The sequence below is a fragment of the Pelophylax lessonae genome (genome assembly GCF_965119305.1).
Source record: "Pelophylax lessonae genome assembly, chromosome: 5".
NCBI classification, from domain to species: Eukaryota; Metazoa; Chordata; class Amphibia; order Anura; family Ranidae; genus Pelophylax; species Pelophylax lessonae.
The window spans coordinates 353561875-353584118 of NC_138772.1; the positions used below are offsets into that span (position 1 = coordinate 353561875).

General features: G+C 43.1%; 1 protein-coding gene across 2 annotated transcripts in view; it reads left to right on the forward strand.

Moving 5' to 3' along the window:
• Positions 1-22244, forward strand: part of CARMIL1 (capping protein regulator and myosin 1 linker 1) — a 477665-nt gene that overhangs the window by 291945 nt on the left and 163476 nt on the right. For both annotated transcript variants that reach the window (XM_082259259.1, XM_082259260.1), the window contains exons 19-22: positions 5161-5260; positions 5351-5405; positions 13260-13432; positions 16565-16633. In XM_082259259.1, the coding sequence (XP_082115385.1) occupies positions 5161-5260; positions 5351-5405; positions 13260-13432; positions 16565-16633 (397 nt within the window). The remainder of the gene's footprint in view (positions 1-5160; positions 5261-5350; positions 5406-13259; positions 13433-16564; positions 16634-22244) is intronic.

A 22244-nucleotide genomic window follows, 5' to 3' on the forward strand; every position in this document is an offset into this window, starting at 1 on the left:
TGGTGTACACCTGTACCGCAAGGGTTAACTGCTTGTTTATTCTAGGGGCGAGTAAAAGCACTTGTACTTACCTGATCCTCTGCTCCCACAGCAGATGGTCCTCCCCCATGCTTTGGCAGTGGACTGTCCCCTGCATCATCACATCCAATGCATGGCACTGTGGGGACTGGTCTAGTAGTTTGGTGGAGCAGAGGATCTGGTAAGTAGATCTTGTCTCTTTTGTTCATCGACGGAATCATCGCTTCATAGATCCTAACTACTGGGTTACATTGCCTCCTCCATGTGTAGGACTAGACAGAACAAAAAACACCTGGCTATGCCCATGGGCCATCCTCAACTTGTATATAACCTCTCTCTCTGCTCTAGGTAATCAGTTTTAATCTGTCTAGCCAGGAGTAAGGACCTAGGCTCCCGGCTGGCATCTCTTGGTCCTAGCAGTTTTTCTCCTTCCTTTATTTTTTTTCCCTTGGGAGATCTACAATCAACTGCTGGGCTGGGTGACGGGGCTGGATAATATAGATCCAGTGGTCCTTCCAGAACAGCCAGCAAGCACGTGCAGACTGTAGCTACGCGCTAGGTTGGCCATGACATAACCTTCACGAACAGAGGCTGGCCCATGAGTTAAACGTTTTGCAGGGTCGCATGCGACCGGGCGTTGGTCTTAGTCGCAGCGGTCCCTTGGCCAACAGCTCCCCCGCTTTGGTTGCGAGGAGTTCTGTCTGGAGCCTCACCCGCACCATGGAAGGGTAAGTACAGTCCTCCCTCTCCCCTTTTGGCGGTTTTTTGGGATGAACACAGGTAACCTCCATGGACGGTCTGACCTGCCTGCAGGTTCCCTTCTCCCATCCTGAAATCCCTGATTGAGCTGAGCTTCTCCCACTCCCTTTCCCCCTGTCCGGACCTGGAGTCTGGTGGGGGTCGCAGGGCAGAGGATGCATTGGAAACCCCTAGGGTCTCCCCAGCCATCCCCACAATGTGATAGTCCTGGGATAGTGTGTGTCCTGCCCTGGTAGTCTGGAGGGATCCCAGTGTAGGAGACCCCTAGGTGCATGCCCTAACTGGTTGCAGTGAGGGTGTAGTGCAGAGACCAGTGCAGAGTGTGCACCGGAGTCTCCCCGAACGGGTGTCCTATCTGTGGAGTACAGTACCTTCAGGGGGAGGGTCCCCTTGCAGAGGGCGCAGGGAAGATTCTGGCAGCGTGCTTCCATGTTGGGGAATTCCGATGACGTCATGGCGGCCATATTCTCCTTTGGTTTGGCTGGTCTCCGGCAGGCGGCCATGTTTGTGTAGCCCGTTGTCATGGTGGCCATTTTCTCTTAGTCTGGGAGGCGCTGGAGATGACTGAAGCCTCGTGGGGATGTTGAAGCTCCTCCTATTCCTCTTCATTTTCTTCTTTCTCTGCCCAGAACATATGAAAAGGGATGGCGTCCATGGTGTTGCTGGGTCCGAATTTTTAGCTCTCCTCCGGTTGGTTGGGTTGAGTTCTTGAGGCGGTCCTTGTTATCTATCTGCTGATGAGTACCCTGAGGTTTGGAGGGATCCTTTAGTGGTGCCAAAAGGTTTTGTACTGCAAGGTCTTACTTTTTTTAATGGAGCCACAGGGTCCCATCTCCCCCACTGACCCCCTTATGGAGGTGAGAGGTCCCTCAGAACCCCAGCTTTCCATGGTTGCACTGACAGCGGTCCTACAGTCCCTAGTATCCTGGGTGGAAGTGGCGTGTGGGCAAAGACCCAGGAGGAAGCATCCCCCGCCTTCTCCTGCTCAGTCTGTCTCATCTGATTCTGAGCCTGATGCCACCGTGGATGCGGCCCGTCCTAAGGGGCTTAATATCACACCCCCAGATCGATCTGATAGTGAGGATGATTCCTCCATGGTCACGAATGCGAATGAAAAAGCCCCGGTAGACGCACTTATCACTGCAGTGCATGAGACGGACGTGGCTGTGTCTTTTGGTACACAGAAGTCACCTTGCACTTCAAAGGTGTTTCCTTATGTGCCTTATTTTGACAGGTTTTCCTGTAAGGAATGAGAACAACCAAAGTTACCCTTTGTAGTCCACAAACGTTTTGCTGTTACCCTTTTGAGGAGTCTCTTTTAAAAAAGTGGACTAGTCCACCAGCGGTGGACCCTCCTGTTTCCAGGTTAAATAAAACAACCATGATCCCAGTAGAGGAATCCCCATCCTTTAAGGACCCAGCTGACAGGAAAGTAGAGGCTGTGGCACGCAGCACGTTTACTATGGCTGGTTCGGCATTGCCGCCAGTCTTTGTCTAAACCCTGGTGTCTCAGACCCTAACTGCATGGGCCAAGCTTTTGCGCCAGGGTCTGGGGAATCAGCAGGTTCCTGTTGCTTATGGCGATTTAGCAGACCAGTTGGTCCATAGGCTGCAGTTTATTTGTGATGCAGCTTTGGATACAGCTCCTCTGCTGTCCAAACTTTCTATTTCAGTGGTGGTGATTAGGTGCGTACTGTGGCTTAAGAATTGATCTGCAGACCAAGCCTTTAAGAAAGCTCTCATTGATCTGCCCTTTCAAGGCAATCGCCTGTTTGGGGATACTCTGGAGGACAGCATTAAGGGTATCACCGGGGGGGGGGGGGGGGGGGGGAGAGTACCTTCCTGCCACAATCCTGGAAAGGGAAGGAACCTCGCCGCAGATGGGGGACCCCCTCCTAAGCCCATAAAAAATATTTTGTGCTTCTGGGTTGGAGAACAAGGGAAATAGATCTTTCAAATCTTCCCCGGGAGGTTCCAAGCAACCTTGGTCTGGTAAGCCTAGAGCCATCTTTTCCTGCCCTCACCCATTATTGAGGTTGGGAGGGGCATCTTTGCTGGTTTCCAGGCTTGTGGACTTCTTTTGTGAGCGTCAAGAAGATCCGCAAAATGTTTATTTTGGGGGTACTCAGAAAAGTGGGCAAAGTTGGACCGTTTTGGACTTTTTTAGGTCCGGAGTCTCCTTGTGCGGATTTAATTTCTGCAAAGGTTCAGGTAATGTCCGAAATACCTGAGGGTCCCCCCTATCCCTGTCCAGGGAATTGATTAACCTAGATCTGGTTCGAAGTCTGACCAGGGTGGTCCTTCCTCTGGACAAACTTCAGGAACCACAGGCCATGATTCACTGGCTGCTGGTTTGCATACAGGTTCTGAGTCTGGTGGTATCCTCCTTCAAGACAGTTCTGTTTGCACGTCCTACATGCAGCTCCTTTAGCAGGTTCGACTCCACAGGAGGATACTGAGGTTCCTGGTGAGGTCACTGGTTCCTCTGACAGACGCTGCATGCGTCCAAGGGCCACGGTAGGCATGTATCCTCCTTGGCTCAGGTTTCCTCCACGGTTCCTGTGAGGAATCAAGGGCGAGGATCTTCCGATCATTCTGGTGGTCGTAAACTCCTTTGGGGGTTTCCTCTCAGAGAAGACCAGTTGTCTCAAGGGCTGATCTACCATCCTGCTTTACAGTCGCTGGTTTTATTGGCTTAGCTATTGAAAGCCAGGTACTGAGGGATGAGGTTTGTCTGGATGAAAAAATCTCTACTATAATGAATGCGAGGAAGTCGTTTTCCAGCAAGATATGCCTTCGTACATGGAAAGCGGATATTTCTTGGTGCGAGTCGATTGGAGCTCATCCTCAATCCTTTTCTGTGGCTCAGATCTTAGTTTTTCTTCAATGTGGCATTGAGCAGAAGTTGGCCTTAAGTATCATCAAAGGCCAAGTATCTGCCTTGGCAATCTTCTTTCAGCGACCCCAAGCCACGCACTCTTTAATCTGTACCTTCATTCAGGGGGTTCGACATGTGGCTCCACCTATACGATCTCTTTTGCCGCCATCGGATTAAAACTTAGTGCTTTCGGTTCTCCAGAAACCTCTATTTGGGAGATTCCCTTGCCTACGTTATCCCAGAAAGTGGCATTCTTGGTGGCTATTACCTCGGCCCACAGGGTATCGAAAATTGGTGGCATTATCCTGTTGCAGTCCCTATTTGTTGGTCTGTAGGGATAAAGTGGTTCTTCGTACCTGTCCATCATTCCTGCCCAAAGTTGTCTTTGACTTCCATTTGAATAAGGACATTGTATTGCCTTCCTTGTGTCCCAAGCCGGCTCATCCCAAGGAATTTGCTTTGCATACCTTGGATGTGGTTTGTACGATTTGGTTGTATCTGGCAGCTACGGAGTCCTTTTGGCCATTTCTTCAGCTACCATCTCCAGATGGATTGGACAGTGACCCAGTAGTGGAGCGCTGTGTCTGTCGATGAACTCAGAGAAAGGGATTTTACGTTAAGTACAGAAAACCCATTTTTCATTTCAATTTGAAGCTGCTGTAATTTCCTAAAACTGTCAAATTCACAGCAGTATGACGACCCAGAAGCATTCTGTACAAAATTGGTGTAGAAAACTCCCAAGAAAGGTTATCCTCGTGTGATTGGCATACTGATTTTCTGAGACATCAGCAATAAGACACAAGTAAAATGTTGGCATCCTATGTAATAGGAATTTCATTTTTGATGAGATACTCTCTAGGGGTAACTTCTTCCAAGGGATGCAGTAACTGTAACTTTCCTCATTAAAACACTAAAGCTTACCAGGTAGTTACAATGAACCAGACCCTCCCATTCAGGAATCAATGGCAAGGATATAATGGAACTTTAGAGCTTTTTTTCTTCACAGAAAGGAATCTGCTATAACGTTTGCTAAAATCCTTGCAATATACTGAACATAGATCACCCAGAGGAGACTTTTTTTTTCTCAACAAAAGTAGAGTAGGATAGGCAAGGTACAAAGTTCCTATGGCTCTTGTCTTTTTTGGCTTGGAGCATAGTTGAGTACAGCTTGACTTGTTTTCACAAAAAAGGAAATGAACGGCGAGTTAATTAGGTTTCAGTGTCGGTTTTTCATTGCATTTAGGATCATTATCCTATCATGTTTGTGCAGTAAACATCAGTGCAACAAGGAGATTTCTAATATGAATAATCTGGTCCCCACTGTGTGTTCAGTCTATTTGTCTTTTCCAGCAGAAAAACATTCTCTAAAGAGTAAACAATCAATTCTCTGATATATGCTTGTTGAAAAGCTTGCGGAAATACAATTTCTAACTAAAATGTTGCTGCAGCACCAACCATCTCTTTTCTGCTACTATTTTGATGGAACATTTCTCTACTTTTCACAGGTTTGGAATCTGACCTTTCAACTTTAGTAGTATGGCTTAGTAAAAACCGGTCTATAAGACACCTGGCACTAGGGAAGAATTTTAACAACATGAAATCCAAGTAAGTTTTTCTCTGTATTACATGCTCTGTACAACTACATTAGTCGAAATTTTGCCACAAAAGCAATATGTCTTTTTTTTGCTTTTGTAGAAATCTAACCCCTGTTCTGGATAATTTGGTACATATGATACAAGACGAAGAATCGGTGAGTAATGCTTCTTGACCATCTGTGATAATGATAAAGGAAAGATTCTTATGTGTGACTCCTGAATGACCACTCTTGGAGGAAATGGCTATTCCCTGTTTTAAATGTTAAAGCAAATTCCCCAAGGGAAGGCCAGCTCCAAATATGCCTTCCAGTTATCAACCCTCTATCCTCCAGAAATCATTCAAGGCTGTGTGATCTAAGGGTGCATGTTTATGCTGAGATTTCTTAGACAAAAGATCTTGTACCTGTGTCTGCGTCCCTGACCACTCTCTAAAGTCTTTGGTTGACTATGGTCAGGGCCAGATTAACATAGGGGCTATTGGAGCTGCAGCTCCAGGCCCCTACCTTTATATAGGCCCCGGGTTGGCCATATTCACTGTTACCGCTCTTCTGTCACTTGTAAACACAGAAGTCTGGCTTCTATGCTTGCTTCCCCAGGCAGCTCCCTCAGAACCTCCCCACACAGCAAAAAGGCCGGACAAGGAGGGACAGTTGCCGATGCATGGATGTGTTTATGGGCTTCAGAGACAGCATCCCATGTTGAATTAGGCATGCATGGCTGCACCCTTCCTCCTCTTGGTGCATGCCAAGGCACGACCCTTAAGGCCCTTCAAAATCCTCAGCACCAAGCCCATGATGCTCTTAATCCGGCCCTGACTATGGTTATGTATGGGTGACAGTGGTTACCACTAAAACTGCAGGCCTTATTTGATATAACATGCTAATTGCAGTGATCCATAGAATCCAGTCTGATAATATATTGATTGAGTAATGAAAGGTAAAATACAGTTGCTATTGCTTACTGCACTATGAACACCCTCTTTGCTTTTTATACTGCATTACCAAAGTCTGTTAGATTTGATATTCACATTTGTCAATACCCTAATTTTAAGACTCTCAAAAACACTCCAGCACTAAATCCAGGTTTTTTTTTTTTTTTTAACTGTGCTTTAGTAAGCAATGCCCCATCTGGGCGCAGCCCTCTTCAGACTTGAATACTTGATACACTGTAAAAAAAACACGAGGGCGCAAAGACCTTGTGCATTACCACTGACAAATGTATTACATTTACCAAGACAAATGGATACTCGCAAGCGGATAAAAGCAGTATGCATAAATATCAAAAACTCCAGCGGATCGCAATGTTCCCGTCAAAGGGCCAACTGAAATTCAATGGTTGGCGCGTTTCGGGGACAAACCCTCTTCCTCAATACCCACATTTAACCTGTGTAAACTTTATGGAACTTTTAAAAAGTTTAGAAAACCTATAGAAGATTAGAGGATTTTATTTACAGTAGATAAATTCAAATGAGCAGTGGGTAGATACATTGGGACGGCATACTTAAGTACAAATTAAAAAAAAAAAAAAGTGACCCAAAGAAAGCCGATCCTGCAAGAAATTGGGGGCAGTCCTTCCAAAAAGTACAAAATAAGCTGTTTTAAATAGGGAAAATGGGCATGCATTGTATGGGTGCTGGGTTCAAAGACTGGTGGAGGTATTTCCTTTGGTAACCAAACCAGCGTTGCTTTTTTTTTTTTTTTGACCTGCACATGATGACAGATGGAATGCTACCAGTTAATGCCTATGTTTTATGAATCATGCCCGCTGTTGTCTGAAGCACACAGACATAGCCGATTCTTTCATCGTGGGCTTTGAGCTTCATGGAGTTATAAGAGGTTTGTAAATTTCACTCTTCCAAGAAGCTGATGTCAGAATAATTCCTGCAACAATAGCGTCAGTGTTTTGAGTTCTCTGGGAAATTTGTTTTTTCTTGGATTGAAATTCTACTCCTATTAGCATATTTCTAAAGTAAATGCAACATGTAAGAATAACCTGCTGGAGAGTTTAAATATGCAAGAGAACCTCTGTTAAAATACTGACTTTCCCCGCAGAGAGGGCTGCTCATTTTTACAGCTTCCTCCAGTTTTCTCAAAGCTTTCTCTTTCATCTGGTAATATCCTTTTTTATTCACGCTCCTAATGTGTGTCTTCAGTGTTACTTTTCATCATGGAAAGAATGCCTCTGGCTCATTCACTATTAGATTCACATTTGCTTTATTTTCTTCTTCTTCTTTTATTTTTTTTTAAGGTCAGTACTTTTCCAGTATTTAATGCTTTGATGCAAGTGAGTTTTTGTTCCCCTCTCTGAACAGTCATGGCGTGAAATGTTTCAAATTATATAATACCATATTCTATAAATAGTCTGCCAAATATATATTTGGCTTTTCCTGCCAGTTTAGAAACACGTGTATGCAGAATTATTTTGACTGTTTAAGCAGTATGTGACATATAGTAGAAGTCGAGGGTCTCGTATCAGGCATTGATTGCAAAATGCCCCATGCAAAGAAATGGTTTTGATCCCCTGGGATGATTTTCTCTGTTGCAACACTTGTATAACTGCTCCTTTTACCTTGGGCCACCAAAACAAAATTGCAGTACCATATGTTGTATCTTTAAGCTTAGGTGTCTGATTTTTCTCTGTGTTCCCTGCAACATCCCACCACTTACTACCCCATTCACACCAGCTGTGACCTATCTGGCATCACCAGAATCATTGTTATTCCTTCGTATTTATTGCTAGCACCAGCCAATTCACAGCAAAGCACTTGCCTTTTAGAATATTAACAGCTTTAATTGTTGTAAGATTAAAAAAAAGAAGGAAGGAGGAATTGGTCTATAGGAAATTAATAAAAAAAAACAATACCATTTGAATTGTTATTTTTGTACTCGTCATGGCAAAGAATAGCAAATGCATTAGGACCCTTTCACAATAGTATTCTCCTGACAACAACAATATGCAAAATTAAAATATGAATGCTTCACTAGGTAGCCTAAAATAATGTTTATATTCGAATGTTAAAATACTATTTGTAATATATTCGTATTATGTCAGAGTGTTGGGTTAATTGGTTCATTTTTCATCTCCTTTTTTTGTTTATTAGCGATTCATTTAAATTAAATACATTTTATGTATTTCTATCTAAAGGGAATTTAACAGGCTGAACACTTTTTGCATGTCTTTAAATTCAGCGTTTTAAATTAAATACTTTTTGTTCTGATTATCAATGTCTTCACTTAAGATTCACTCAACTTTCACCTAAGATTTACAATTTTTTAAATCACTTGTGAATTTAAGGTGAAAGTTGGGTAATCTTGGGTAAAATAACTTTTAAAATAACATAAAGTATATAATCTGAAACTCTAATTTATTAGACATGTATGTATAGTCAGACTGTTAAATTTTCTCTGCAGTTCACATTTAGTAATACCTGCTGTAAACATTCCTCTGTGATATAAAGCTTGTTTAATCAATTTTGTGTCTTCTAAATTAAATAATAGCAGTGTTCCTGGTAGTAGAGATTATGAGATCTCAGAGCTACAAGGGTTGTTTGAGTGCTATGGAAATTCATCTGGATTCCTCCATTAAGTGTAATGTAAAGAGCATTGATGGTGTACACTCCATACATGAGATTGCTGTTACCTGATGCAGACCAGTGAATAGTCTCATTAGCTTTAGTGTGTGTATAGAACTGTTAAATCCCAACTACGACTAAAACATTTTTTCTCTTCCGTTCATTGACGGACACAGCTCCTGATTCTTCTTAACATTGGGTTATACTGCCCCCTACAGGAGTAGGACACTAGGCAGGAAAAAGCTTGACTACACCTATGGGCAATCCCAGGGGGTATACACCCACTCTCAGTTAAAGGCACTCAGTTTTTCTCTGCCTAGTCAGGAGTAAGATCTAGTTCCTTGCTGGTATCTCTGGTCCTGGTGAGTTTTTTTTTTTTTTCTTTTTAAATGGAATTTTTTCCTATATTTGTAGATTCTCCCAAGAACAAAATAACAATCAATTGCCGGACTGGGCGACAGACTGTATAATCTAGATCCAGAGAGTCCCCCCAGTCTGGCAAGCGAGTGCTTGCAGACCGCAGCTCTGTGCTAGGTAAGCCGCAACATAGCCCCACTGGACGGTGGCTGGGCTGTGAGGTAAACTTATTGCATGTGACCTGGCTTTGACCTGAGTCACATCGTTTCTCCTGGCCAACAGCACCTACTTTACGGTGGAGCAGTGGTCTGTCCGGAGTGGTGCCAACCCTCGTCCTGGTATGGCAAGTAGCTGTCCCCCCTCTATTCCTGGAGGGTTTTGGGGTGGACGTGGGCCCCTCCCTAAGACGGTGGGACCCCCGGGTCCCCCCCAGCCCCTCTAAAAGTTTGGTGGTCACTGTGGGTCTTTACCCCCTCCCTGGGTGAGGTTTTTGAGCTGGCTGTTGCCACATGCTCTTAAGGGGGGCTGGTTGGAGTTGCTGCTGACCAGGTTTTTCCTGGTGCAGAACGGGGGTTGAGCAGGGTTCCCTGCCCCCTAGGGATTAGTGATTGCGGCAGGGATGTCCTCTGGGCTCCCTGTGGCAGTTGTTGGGCTGGGGAAGCGGATAGTTTAACATCTGCAGGTATGCACCTCACGCGGCCAGATCCACGGCTTTGTGGCCTTCTAGTCGGAAACAACATAAGGCGGCTCCTGTGAGGGTGGCTGAAGCCACTGCCTCCTATTTGGGCATCCGCCCACCCCTCCACTGTTCCTAGGGGGTTGGCTCCGCTGTGGCTTGCGTCCAAATGGCTGGGCACCCATAAAAATTTTGGCCATCGCTTGCGGCCTACTAGGCCATGCGGCCGAGTCGGGCACCCCTGTTAGGGGGCACCTCCAGTGCATTTAGCTGAAATCCCCGCTTGCGGCTTGACCTCCCTAAAATTTTAGGCCGTGGCTTGCGGCCTGCTAGGCCCTGTGGTCATCTTGGCGCTTCCCTTGGAAGGGACAGCCTTGCCACCTTTATTGTGTGGGGCACCTGTCCCTTTTAGCGCTGCGGGACCATCAGGGTACCCTGCCTGCGCGTCCACATCACGGAGGGCGGCCCTCTTTTAAGGGGGCTATATCCTAATATGCACTCTATGGAGGGCTCGGAGACGACCCCCTTGTTTTTTTTGTGGGGTCAAGTAGGTGGTCCATTTGTCGGCCCTTTATCAGCGTCCCCTTTGCGGGATCGCAGTTGGTGGCCTCCCCTGATTGTTATGTTTTCCAGTTGAGTACTGGGTCTGCGTCCACGCACCCTGAGTGCTCAGATAGTAAGGATGGCTCCCCTGCTCCTTTAGCCACACATGAAAAGGTGCTGGTGGATGTACTGTTTGTGTCAGTGCGTGACACTTTAAAAAAAGGAGGTTGCGGCTGATGCTGCGTCTGAGGAGCTGGTCCCTTTTGGCACCCACATGCCCTTCAAAGTGGCGAGGGTGTTCTCTTTTTTCCGTTTACTTTGAAAACATTGTCACAAAACCAGAACCACTGCATTTTGGACAACCCCACTAAGTGCTTTTTGCTTGCTGTGTCCTTATGAGGGTTAACTGCATTAAAGGTGGACGGTCCCACCTGACTAGGTTAAATAAAGCCATCTTCATTCGGGTTGAGGAGTCCCCGGCCTTTAAGTATCCAGCTGATAAAAGATCGGAGGCTCTGGCTCGCCATATGTTCGCTGTGGCTGGTTTGGCACTTAAGCTAAACTTTTACACCGGGACCTGGAGGGGAAACAGCTTCCCCCTGTCTTGCGCATGTGGCGGATCAGTTGGTCCAGGGGCTACAGTTTATCTGTCATATAAAAACAAGTACCCTTTTCCGAAAAAAGGTTGTACTCCCTGCGCCTAGGAGTTGATGTTATTACATATAAATATAAATTGCCTTTAAATATGTGAAAAATGTGTAAAATTATAAAAATATAAAATAGCAGCAGCAGTAGTATAAAAGTGGTAAAATTGAAAAAAATAGTCCTAAAATTAGGGCTATCTACAGCGCTTGCTAAAATATTATAAAGAAACATAAAACATAAATCTGTGCAATGATATATATATATATAGAAATAAATCTGTAAACCCGCAAATATAAGTGCAAATGTGCAAATAGCTTGTGCAAATCAATTTTCCAATATCTACAAGTCTATACGTAGATTAATTAATAAAAAAGTTTTCCTGTGTACCAAAGTATATAAAAAATCTGAAGTACATAAATTCTAAACAAAACATACGTGCAAATCCCTTTTCTTAGGTAAATGTGCAAGTGCTCTTTCAAAATACAATATGGTGACTGGTAAAGTGCAGGTGCTTGAAGCCTTCTTCCCGTGCAGTAATTTATATGATGGGTAACTTACCAAATGTAGTGGGTCTCACATATCTTATAATATTGAGACCAATCGCGCTTAATGGTAAGTTCCCTTTAAGATCCTCCTATGCCACTGGCTTTCTCCTCAGCGTTCCATAAGGCAGCTCAGGTAGTAAGAAATGGAAAGAAGAGAAACTCCAGATAGTGTAATATTGTAGGTTCAAGGTTTATTCCCCAAAAATTCCAAGGTTTGACAAAGATTTCAGCAAGTTCCAGCAAGGACCTAGTGTGCTGATGTCCGTGACATTCAGTACAACCATGCAGAGTGGCAAGCGGAGGTAAATCCGGCTTGCGTTCCAATGGTAAGTCGCGTGAGTTACGTTGTGCGGTCCATGTCCTGATGCGTTTCGTCACATCCGGTGACGTTCTCAAAGAGCGGGCTCTTCCAGACCTGCAGACAAGGCTGCCTCTGCATGAAGGGGCGCCCTCACCCGTGTATGGTATAGGACACATGGGCCCACAAAGTTATTCGGTCAGGCTACTAGATCGAGTTTGGTCTTATCCTCAGGAAAGGTTCTTCCCTTCCAACCTGCTTTTGTCGCCAGATCACTTACGGGTCTCTTTGGGGTAGTGCAAGACTTGTTGCTTCAAAGGGTGATTGCTCTGGTTCCGATTCGGAACGTTCTTAGGGGTTTTTACTCAAACCTCTTTCTAGTTCTTAGGAAGGAAGGCAAGGTTACGTCCATATCTGGACCTCAAGGCGCTAAACTGCTTGTGTGAGTACAGAAGTTCCGCGTGAAGTTCATTCACACGGTAGTGGCGTCCCTACGTCTGGGATTTTTTCTCGCTTCTGTTGACATCAGGGACGCCTACCTGCACAATCTAATATGTGCCAGTCACCATCGCTTCCTCAGTTTTGCCGTGGGCGAGGAGCATTAACGGTTTGTGGCGTGGACCTTTGGTCTCGCCTCCACTCCTCGGGTCTTCACATTTGGTGCTGGCATTATTTGAGTCAGTGGGGGATCGCGGTACTGGGGTATCTGGACGATCTTCTGCGAGCGGAGTCTCCGACTGCTCTGATGGACAACTGGAGATTGTGCTGCAAACTCTGAGGGAGTTTGGTTGGATTCTGAACCTTCAGGAGTCCGCTTTGGTTCTGTCCAAAACTAGACTATCTGAGTCGGACTCTGGACTCTGCCTTAGCCAGCATGTTTTTTCCTCTGGAAAAACTCCAGACATTGCAGTAGGCAATTCAGCTTCTGTTGTTAAGCAGACGGTCATCCCTCTGGGCTTGCATGCAGGTGCTGGGCCTAACTATGTCCACCCTCGAGGCGGTCTGTTTGCACCGTTCCACACAATGACTCTACTAAAGAGACTCTGGTGAAATGGGACAAGGATCCATGGTCTCTAGTGGTCTCTAGTAGTGGTAGGCGTAGTCAAGCTTTTTCCTGCCTAGTGTCCTACTACTATAGGGAGCAGTATAACCCAATGGTTAAGAAGAATCAGGAGCTGTGTCCGTCAATGAACATCAAAGAAATGGATTTTACAGTAAGTCAAAAATCCCATTATTCCTTTCTTAGTCATACAAGAAATGCAAGATATATTGATATGTTGTAATTTTTTATTTATTTTTGTTTAAGCGAGACACTGAAATGTGAAATGTGCCTGAATACTACATGACAAGTAAAATAATGTATTGTCTTTGCAGCCCTTGCAGTCATTGTCACTGGCAGACTCTAAGCTAAAGACAGATGTGACAATCATTATAAATGCTCTTGGTAGTAATACATCATTGACCAAAGTAGATATCAGCGGAAATGCCATGGGAGACATGGGAGCTAAGATGCTGGCTAAAGCTTTGCAGATCAACACGAAGCTCAGGTGAGTTCTGACCTTTCCTTATGTTCAATTTGGTTTTTATATTATTAGTATGCAAGTCCGTTAAAAATGGCATGAGGTGTTTGCACAGTCATTTGAATTTTTACTTTTTTCAACTTGTACCCTTAATATTTAAAGCTAAACTCCAGGCAGATACAAAAAAGACATGTAATCCAATTATGTATTTAAAAATAAAACATTAAATGTAAATAAGTACCATAACCTGTCTCTATATTCTCTTCCTGTAATACTAATTAATGCTGATAGAATGATGAAAGTGTGGTGATGGACTTTCAATGTCCAGTCAGTAGCCAGGGCAAAGATCATTGACTAAAATGGTATTTAACAAAAGTGAAGGAAAGTGCGATAACGACTGTAATTCTGTCTGGAAGGAGTGGCTGGATAAAGAAAATTACAAAATCTTTTTGCACGTATAACCGTTCAGATACAGGGTATATGTATTTTAGCTACTGTATATATTAAGTTATCTACCTGAACTGTTAAAAAACAGTACTTTATTGATTTTAGATAAGGATAATCTATTGAACAAATTAAAGCTGCCATAGAGGGATTTTTTTTTTTTTTCTAAACTGCTAATTCCACATCCACACATTTGAGGTGGAGGAGGGAGTTCTCCCCACTGCAGTAATGTATTCTGATGGAAGGGGGGGGACTTCCTCGCCATGGGAAAACACTCACAACTCAGCAGCCTGAGGTGAGGTGCAGCATGGTGAAGCGGCAGTAATTACACAGACTCTGGTTACAGAGAACAAAACTTGTATTAATGCAGAATCCAGTAATTCACAACAGATCCAGCGGGAAGACACTTGACTGGGAACACTTACGGCATGTAACAGCAACGTGTAGCAGACCAGGTCTCAGATGTGCCAACAGCATCTGTTATGAAGGGGTGGAATCTGGCTTGACCAGTCCAAACCCAAAAGGGGAGGTTTCCAAGTAGGATGGCATGTCCCTATCCTTTCTCTACCTATCAGGAACTTATTACTGCTGCTAATCACTGTCCTTGTCAGACGAGTGACGTGTCCCTACACTACCCATATATGAAATGCGCACCAAGCCTGGGAGTCGGGGCCCTAGATAGGCTCTGCCTGACCCAGTATGGCTGCTTGTCACATGGGGCGACAGCACCAATCAATTAGCTTCTCCAGTGACCCTGGAAACCATAGAGTAACCATGTTCCTCCTGACTTCCTCATCCCTGCAATGCTGCTTCAGTTGAGTCCTTAGACTGCTCCTGACCAAAAATGGCCATAGATGGATTGAAATCTGGCTCCTGCTGAACCAGCTATGGCCAGCTTAACAATATTTCCAACTTTTCTTGGGTGAACAAATTGTTTGTGGCCCAGTACCTGAAACCCTTGAAAATTATGGCCAACCCTTCAACAATATAATCCTAATAGTACAGTTTATGTATAGCTATTGCACAAGGAATATGGTAAAGACCTGGTAATCTTTCTGAAGAGGAAGAGTAACCACATAAAAATGTAGACTTTTTACCAAAGATTGTGGTTAAAAATGATGTCTGTTTTTTAAGGTGGAGGGGATGTATTTTAATAATATAGTGGGCCATTTTAGATACGGGTAGAGCTTATTGGGGTTCTTTGGGTCCATTTGCCAGTGCATTATTTACCATCATCATTGTTGTTCATTTTTGTATACAGTTCAATTTAATATGACTCCTTGTATTTCTGCGTTTTTGGTAATACTGATATAGCCACTGAACACAATTAACTATCTAAACATTCTCTTTATGCAGCTTGGTCTAAAAGTGATTGTAAAGTCTTGTGTTTTTTTTTTTTTTTTTCTTTCTATTAAAAAACATGTTCTATTTACCTTCTCTGTGCAGTGGTTTTGCACAGGGCAGCCCGAATCCCCCTCTTCTCAGGTTCCTGGCTGGAGCCCCCGCCCCCTCACTCCTCTTGAGTACCACCACAGCAAGCAGCTATCTATGGGGGTACCTGAGCTGAGCTGCAGCTCCGTGTATCCATTCAGACACAAAGCTGCCGTTCGCCCCCCCATTCTGATTGGCTAACTGAGTGTGGTTGACATCACTGAATAGAGTGTAAGTATTAGGGGGGCTGCTGCACACACAAGGCTTTTAATCTTAATGCATAGAATATTAAGATAAAAAAAAAAAAAAAAACCTTCTGCCTTTACAAACCCTTTAACATGCTTCCTTTTGCATTTATAACCTGCCTTAAAATCAGATGTACATTTTTCAGTGTGTACTTTTTCTACAGGTGTTAAAATGCCCAGCATTTTTTGTGGTTAGAGTAATGCAAGGTATTCTTGACCGTTTGAGGGATCATGCATAGTTCTAAGTGGTATTTTTTGTCATTTAGCATTTTTCACTCAGCACTCAGGCTTTTTTTTATGACTAGCTGCTGTCTGTGCCGTTAGGTTAGTGCATGAAGCACAGGTCATATGTTAGGTGCGAGTTACATGGAAAGATTACTCGGTGAGAGACAACGAACAAACCTGATTGTTGTGCTGCAGGAAATCATGACTTTTCTCCCCTTACATTTGTATGCAGCCCAGCAGTGACTAGACCTTTCCAATTTTTGAACTGCACAAAAACAAGAGCATTCAGGGGACGTGGAAGAGCTTGATTTTGCTTGCGTGTTAACCCCTATATAGCTGTATTAGATCCCATGTATCAGTTCTGAAAATCCAGCAATGACCCTGGTTATATTTTTGTACCTTACAGTCTGAAAGAAAGATTATGCCTTTGAACTGACACTTTTTATAAAGCTGCTGCCTGCAACACTAAAAATCATTATTGTCGTGCATATAATTATTCATGTTCATGTTTCAAGGGTACTGGTACAAAAAAGTGAAAACACATTTAAATGGGTCTGTACATGGCTGACTAAAAAAAATAATCTTTTTGGTGCTAGTACATAATGTTGTTGCTAGTTGTGTTAGTGCAACATGTTTTAATCAAAGGAAAGCATGCATTAAAGTTCTAAAACACTACAATAGTAGAGAATGATTTATAAGGTTAGTTCAGATTCTATACTTCTCGTATACAAGGTCGAACCATTTTAAATGAAAGACAAGCTGTGGGGCGAATTTTCTGCATATATGTAACATCTTCTTTGTGTTCTTATGGTAGGACTGTGATTTTGGACAAGAACAACATTACAGCACAAGGATTCCAGGATATCGCAGTCGCTCTAGAAAAGTAAGTATGGCAAGGTTGCTGCAGATAGTAATTTTGAGGTATTAGCATACCTTTATCCAATAATTTACTTACAGTATTTTAGCATGAGAGCTTTTATCCAATTTATTTACAGTAATTTCAAATTGCATAGCAAAGTCCATAGAACATTTACATTTATCAATGTCTCTGTAGAAGGAACACACTCTAGAGCCTATTTTTAATGGAAGCCAATTAACACATCAGCATTGAGAATCAGGAGGAAAACTATTCAGAGGGAGAACATACAAGCCTCATATAGACATTGTTAGTGGTGGCAACTGTACCCAATGCACCAATCCTGCAACACCCTAGTGCTATGTGCTTAAAGCAATGTTCTCTGTCAGTTCCAAAATATTGGAAAAAATTATTTTTTTTTTCTCTAGGATTGTATACTTGAACTCCCACCATTTCTTGCCCTCTCCCTCCTGCAGCATCCCCACCTGTCTAAGCTCTAAGGCTTTATCCTGCCTGTCAACATTTTTTTTTTTCAACGTGCACACTGAGCTACTAATGCTCAGGGACCAGCCGGATTTTGATCCATGTGTGGCCACTGCAGCTAAACAGAAGTTGATCTACTGATCAACTTCTGTTCAACTGCCCTGTCAGATAAAAGTTGCTTAGACAGCAGCTGCAGTGTTGATCTGTGTATTCTGAGAGCAGGGGGGTCTCCCCATTGTCAGAATACATTGGCACAGCATGGAGGATTCCCCCATCAACCTTGAATGTGTGGATGGGGAAATTGGTTTTGTTTTTTTTTCCTTTAGCCCACTGGCTGAAGGAAAAAAACAAACCATGTATGGCCAGCTTTAGTATATAGTCACAGCACAATGTTTTTTGTGTGCATGCAAAGGAGTTGCATCATCCTTACCTCACCAATAAAGTTAGCCAAAGATTTTAAACCCAACAGGGTTTGAAGACTAGGTAAAAATGCAAATGCTCATGGCAGATGGGAGCAAGGACATTGCACCTGTGAAGAGGGTTGCTTTGGTCATGTGTTGAGAATGCTTGCACATTATGACCAAAACCTCTGAGGGCCACAAAATGGTTTCTGTGTGATTTAGTGCGTTTGTTAACCGGTTGCCGACCGCCGCAAGTACATATACTGCGGCGGTCAGCCCAGGCCAGGCAAAGTGACGTGAAACAAACAAAGGTAAAATTCCCAGTTCAATCTGCTAGCCAGTCTGCTTTGTTCATGTGTACTGGTGAGTGGACATACTGGATGCCTTTGCTGTAATACTATCAGCTGGGCTTCCATTATGCCCCCAATTACCTTTCAGAGGAGGGATGGGCCACCTCCAGGCTCACCTGCCCCATATCTATCCATTCGCTTGCATGTGCTTCCACTGTGAAGGCTCTTATAAATTCATTAGAGTAGGACTGCAGGTAATACAGGGAGCCGTGGCGTGGCCCTGCAGCTTTCACATGCGTTTGCAAATGTGTGTTAACTAAACCCCTGTTTTGACGCAAACTGTTAGACAGGTTAATTTGGTTGGTAAGCAGACTGGCTAGCAGATTGAACTGGGAATTTTACCTTTGTTTGTTTCATGTATGGAGCCCTTCCATGTGTTCTTTGCTATGAAGGCCAGTAATAGGTGGGGGCAGTGGCCATTTTGTTTGTCAGGCAAAGTGACGTATTGGTACGTCACTAGCCTGTCACTTGCTTGTGAGCCAATAGCGGGCGAGCGCGCGCCCGCCCCGGCTCGTTCCCTAACAAGTCAGTGCGTGTGACCGGCGGACCCGATGCCCGCCGGTCACTCGCGATCGTTCGCCGTGAAGGGAGAAAGGCAGGCGGCTAATGTAAACAAAGCCGCCTGTCATTCTCCCCTGTGTAAAAATGGAGATCACACGGTTCTACTATGTAGGACCGTTGATCTCTGTTCTTACACCAGTAGTCATGTCCAATCACAGTTAGAAACACGCCCCTAGGGACATACTTAACCCCTCCTTCCCCAATAAAGTTAACCCCCTTCCCTGCCAGTGTCATTTTTACAGTAACAGTGCATATTTATAGCACTGATTACTGTAGTAATGTCACTGGTACCCCCAAAAGTGTCAAAAATGTCAGTCAAGGATCCGATCTGTCCGCCGCAATGTCGCAATCCCGCAAAAAAATCGCAGATCGCCGCCATTACTCGTTAAAAAAAAAAAAACAACAAAAATGACAAAAATCTTTCCCTTAGTTAGTAAACGCAGTAACTTTTGCGCAAACCAATCAAAATACGCTTATTGTGATTTTTTTTTACCAAGCATATGTAGCAGAAAACAAATTGGACAAAAATGTTAAAAAATGTTGATTTTTACATTTTCTTTTTGGGGAATTTCATATAAAAAAATGTGAAAAATATTGTTATTTTTGCAAAATTGTCGCTCTTTTTTTGATTATAGCGCATGATCAAAAAATCACACAGGTGATCAAATACCACCAAAAGAAAGCTCTATTTGTGGGGAAAAAAGGACGTCAAATTTGTTTAGGTACAGTGTCGCACGACCGCGCAATTGTCGGTTAAAGTCACGCAGTGCCGAATCGAAAAAAAAACCCTGGTCAGGAAGGGGGTAAAATCTTCCGGGGCTTAAGTGGTTAAAGTAAGCTTATGAGGACACAAATGTGGGAACCATTGTTTCTTCCCTTTCTAAAATACAAGTTTCCCATGCTATCTTCCTGGTTTTTGTGGGATTAGGAGTCACTGACCTATAACAAACCAGGCAGCCTGTTTTGTCAAAATCTTGCCCTGCATGTTTATTCCTGGTCAGTGACACTACGTTGTGAAGACAGGATCAGGATGACATCCCCAGAGCATACAAATTTTAAACTCATGTCAGCTTAGGCCATCCATAGAGACTCAAAATTATGTATGGGCAGGCTGAATGTTCCAAGTAGGATCGGTCAATCAACTTGGGTACAACCAAGTCTGCTGGATTTTACATGTGATTATCGGTAGCAGCTGCTATAATCAATGTCTCTGCAGGAAAGATTTCCCTGTCAGCACTGTCTGTGTTGATGGGGGAATCGTGCAAATTTCTTTCCTGCACTCCGTTGTTGCAGGAAAGAAATTTACACTGTCTTTGGCCTTCATTAAAGTACTAAAAGCATGTCTGTGCTTATCTCTGATTTTATGCCAGGTTTCCTTATAGTGAATATGTGTATAAAACACATTTAAAAAGCTAACAACAGTGGCAGGTTACTGACAGTATAACCTGTCACTACCTACTGCTGAAAGACTCGCTTTAGCCCTGCCCAGAGCTTTCCAAGCAAGGGCCATTTCACATCTTTTCATTTTGGTGCAGTGTGGTTGCAGTATGTTAAAAAAAAGCACTTGCTTGATCGCTGATGTATTTTTTTCAGCAAAACACATCTTCAATGGGAATGAATGAAAGCACAAAAAAATGCGCCTATAATGCACCGTGCTTGACATGGAGAGGTGTACAGTTTCCTTCAGATATCTGTTTAGTAACTTTCTAAAAGTCACTCACATGGCAATGCCTGGGCCTTCTGCTGTGAAATTGGAGTAGGGTGTAATTAAAGTGATATTAAACCCAAAAACCAGAACTGATCATATTGAGCTTACCAGTCCAACTAGTGATCCTGCCAGTACTGCACTTCCTGTCTTAAGGCTTGGCCAAATATTGCCAGGTATTGGCAGGCTCAATCGAGTGTACAGCAGCCTATCTGACAGAAGCTGGCCTAATGGGGGGGCAGTCCCCCCATCAGAACACGATAGCCCAGCACTGAGATCGCTGGACTAACATCGCAAAGTTAGCACAGCGAGCTCCTAATTTTTTTTTTTTTCGTTCAGTCCGCTGGGTTGAACGAAAAAAAAAACTTATGTTACTTACCAGATATTAGGATGTTCTCCACTCTGCATGGATGAGAAACGGAGACACCATTGTAAAGCAGCGTTGTCGATCTGGGGAGAGGGTGGTGTTGGATGCACTAGTGGCTATAGAAGGACATGACTAACAAATTAAAATCAAACTCCAACAAACCCTTAAAGCATTTACAGCATCAGTTTTCCTTTCATATTTTCCTGACAATTTTAAGAACCCGTGTCAGTGTTAAATAGTGTGTCTAAGCACTCTAATGGTCACTTTTGCTGTACAGCTTGCACTGTTAAAGAAAGTTGAATATCAACAGATTTACTGGCAGGATCAATAGCAGAAAATTAAGGCAAAAAAGCCTAAAAAAATTTAACTAATGTAGCCACCACATCTAAGAACTGGTAAGCTGCAATGTAATACATTTTTGTTACGGAGTTTATTAAAGCTTTATATTTAGGGGTGTAGAAACTGCCAGAGGTTCTGGGCAGTACTGAGTTGGTAACTGTTGATGCAGCAGCAGACTTGTCCTGACAACTATACCAAGATAGATAAAAGTATTCAATAAACACTTCTGAGGGATGTTTGCAAAAAAGCAAAATAGCTGTTCCATACACTGGTATTTAAATGGTATTAATTAAGTCTATCTGTTTTATACTACTGTCAGATTGGCAATCATTTGAAAATATCAATTTCTCAATCTTCACATGGACATGCTTTTAAAGAATTAGTGCATTTACACATCTCATTTACCACACCTAACAAGTTCTTCATACTCATTTAGGAGTATTCCACATGATAAAGGGGAATGTGGATTGCCCTGTAGCAGCGTGATTTTAGATTTCCTATATTTAAATAGCGTTATTTTTTTTTGTGCTTTGTAGAGTACATAGATTAATCCGTTGATTTCCACTAGAGGAGCTTACAATCTTATGTCCCCACACACCCAGACAACCTCTGTTTGAGATAATGCCATTTAACTACAGGATTGTTTTTTGGTTGCTGAAGAAAAACCTTTTCAGATGCAAGGATGTTAGACCAACTCCATGCAGATAGTAACCTCTGTGCATACTCTATCCAGGACCTGGTTTGACTCAGGTTATCTGTTGACTGGTTGTATGCATTACTTTAGTTCACTTTTTGGTCTGCTTTGCAAAATTATTCTGTTATGTGATCATTTTCATTTCGAAGTAGTGTATACATATAGCCAACATGTTTTTCCTTAGTTTTGGATAGAGAAGAAAAGTATTAAAACTCCTTTCAGGTTATAATTGTTGTCTGTAATTTCAATAGATTCCCTCTTCTCTAATTGTCTTTGAGACCCCTGTCATCCAAAAAGTGATGAGAACTCCAAAATGTAACAGTTGTCACCAGAAAAAGAGGAGGGGGTTAATCTTCCTATTGGCACACCTTTTCTGGTGACAGCTAAGAGGGGATTTGTCTTTATTTTATAGAGATTTTCTCTTACTTCCTGTTGTGTCTCTGGAACAGTAAGTTAAAGAAATCGCATCAGCAGAGCACGGACAGAAAAGAATTGGGGGTAAAACCAAATCACTAATACATAATGAGGAGAAAAAAACTTTTGGCTATACATGGATTTTAATAGTCTCCATTAGACCGGAGAATTATATGGTGCATGAAGCAATGATATGCTGTAGCCTATACCAGTCAAAGACAATTTTATTTGGATACTGGATTTCAAGTGTTCTGTGCCTTAATATACAAAAATATTTAATAGAGAATTCACTATATGTATTAAATCCTTGCGTTTTAGTGCAGT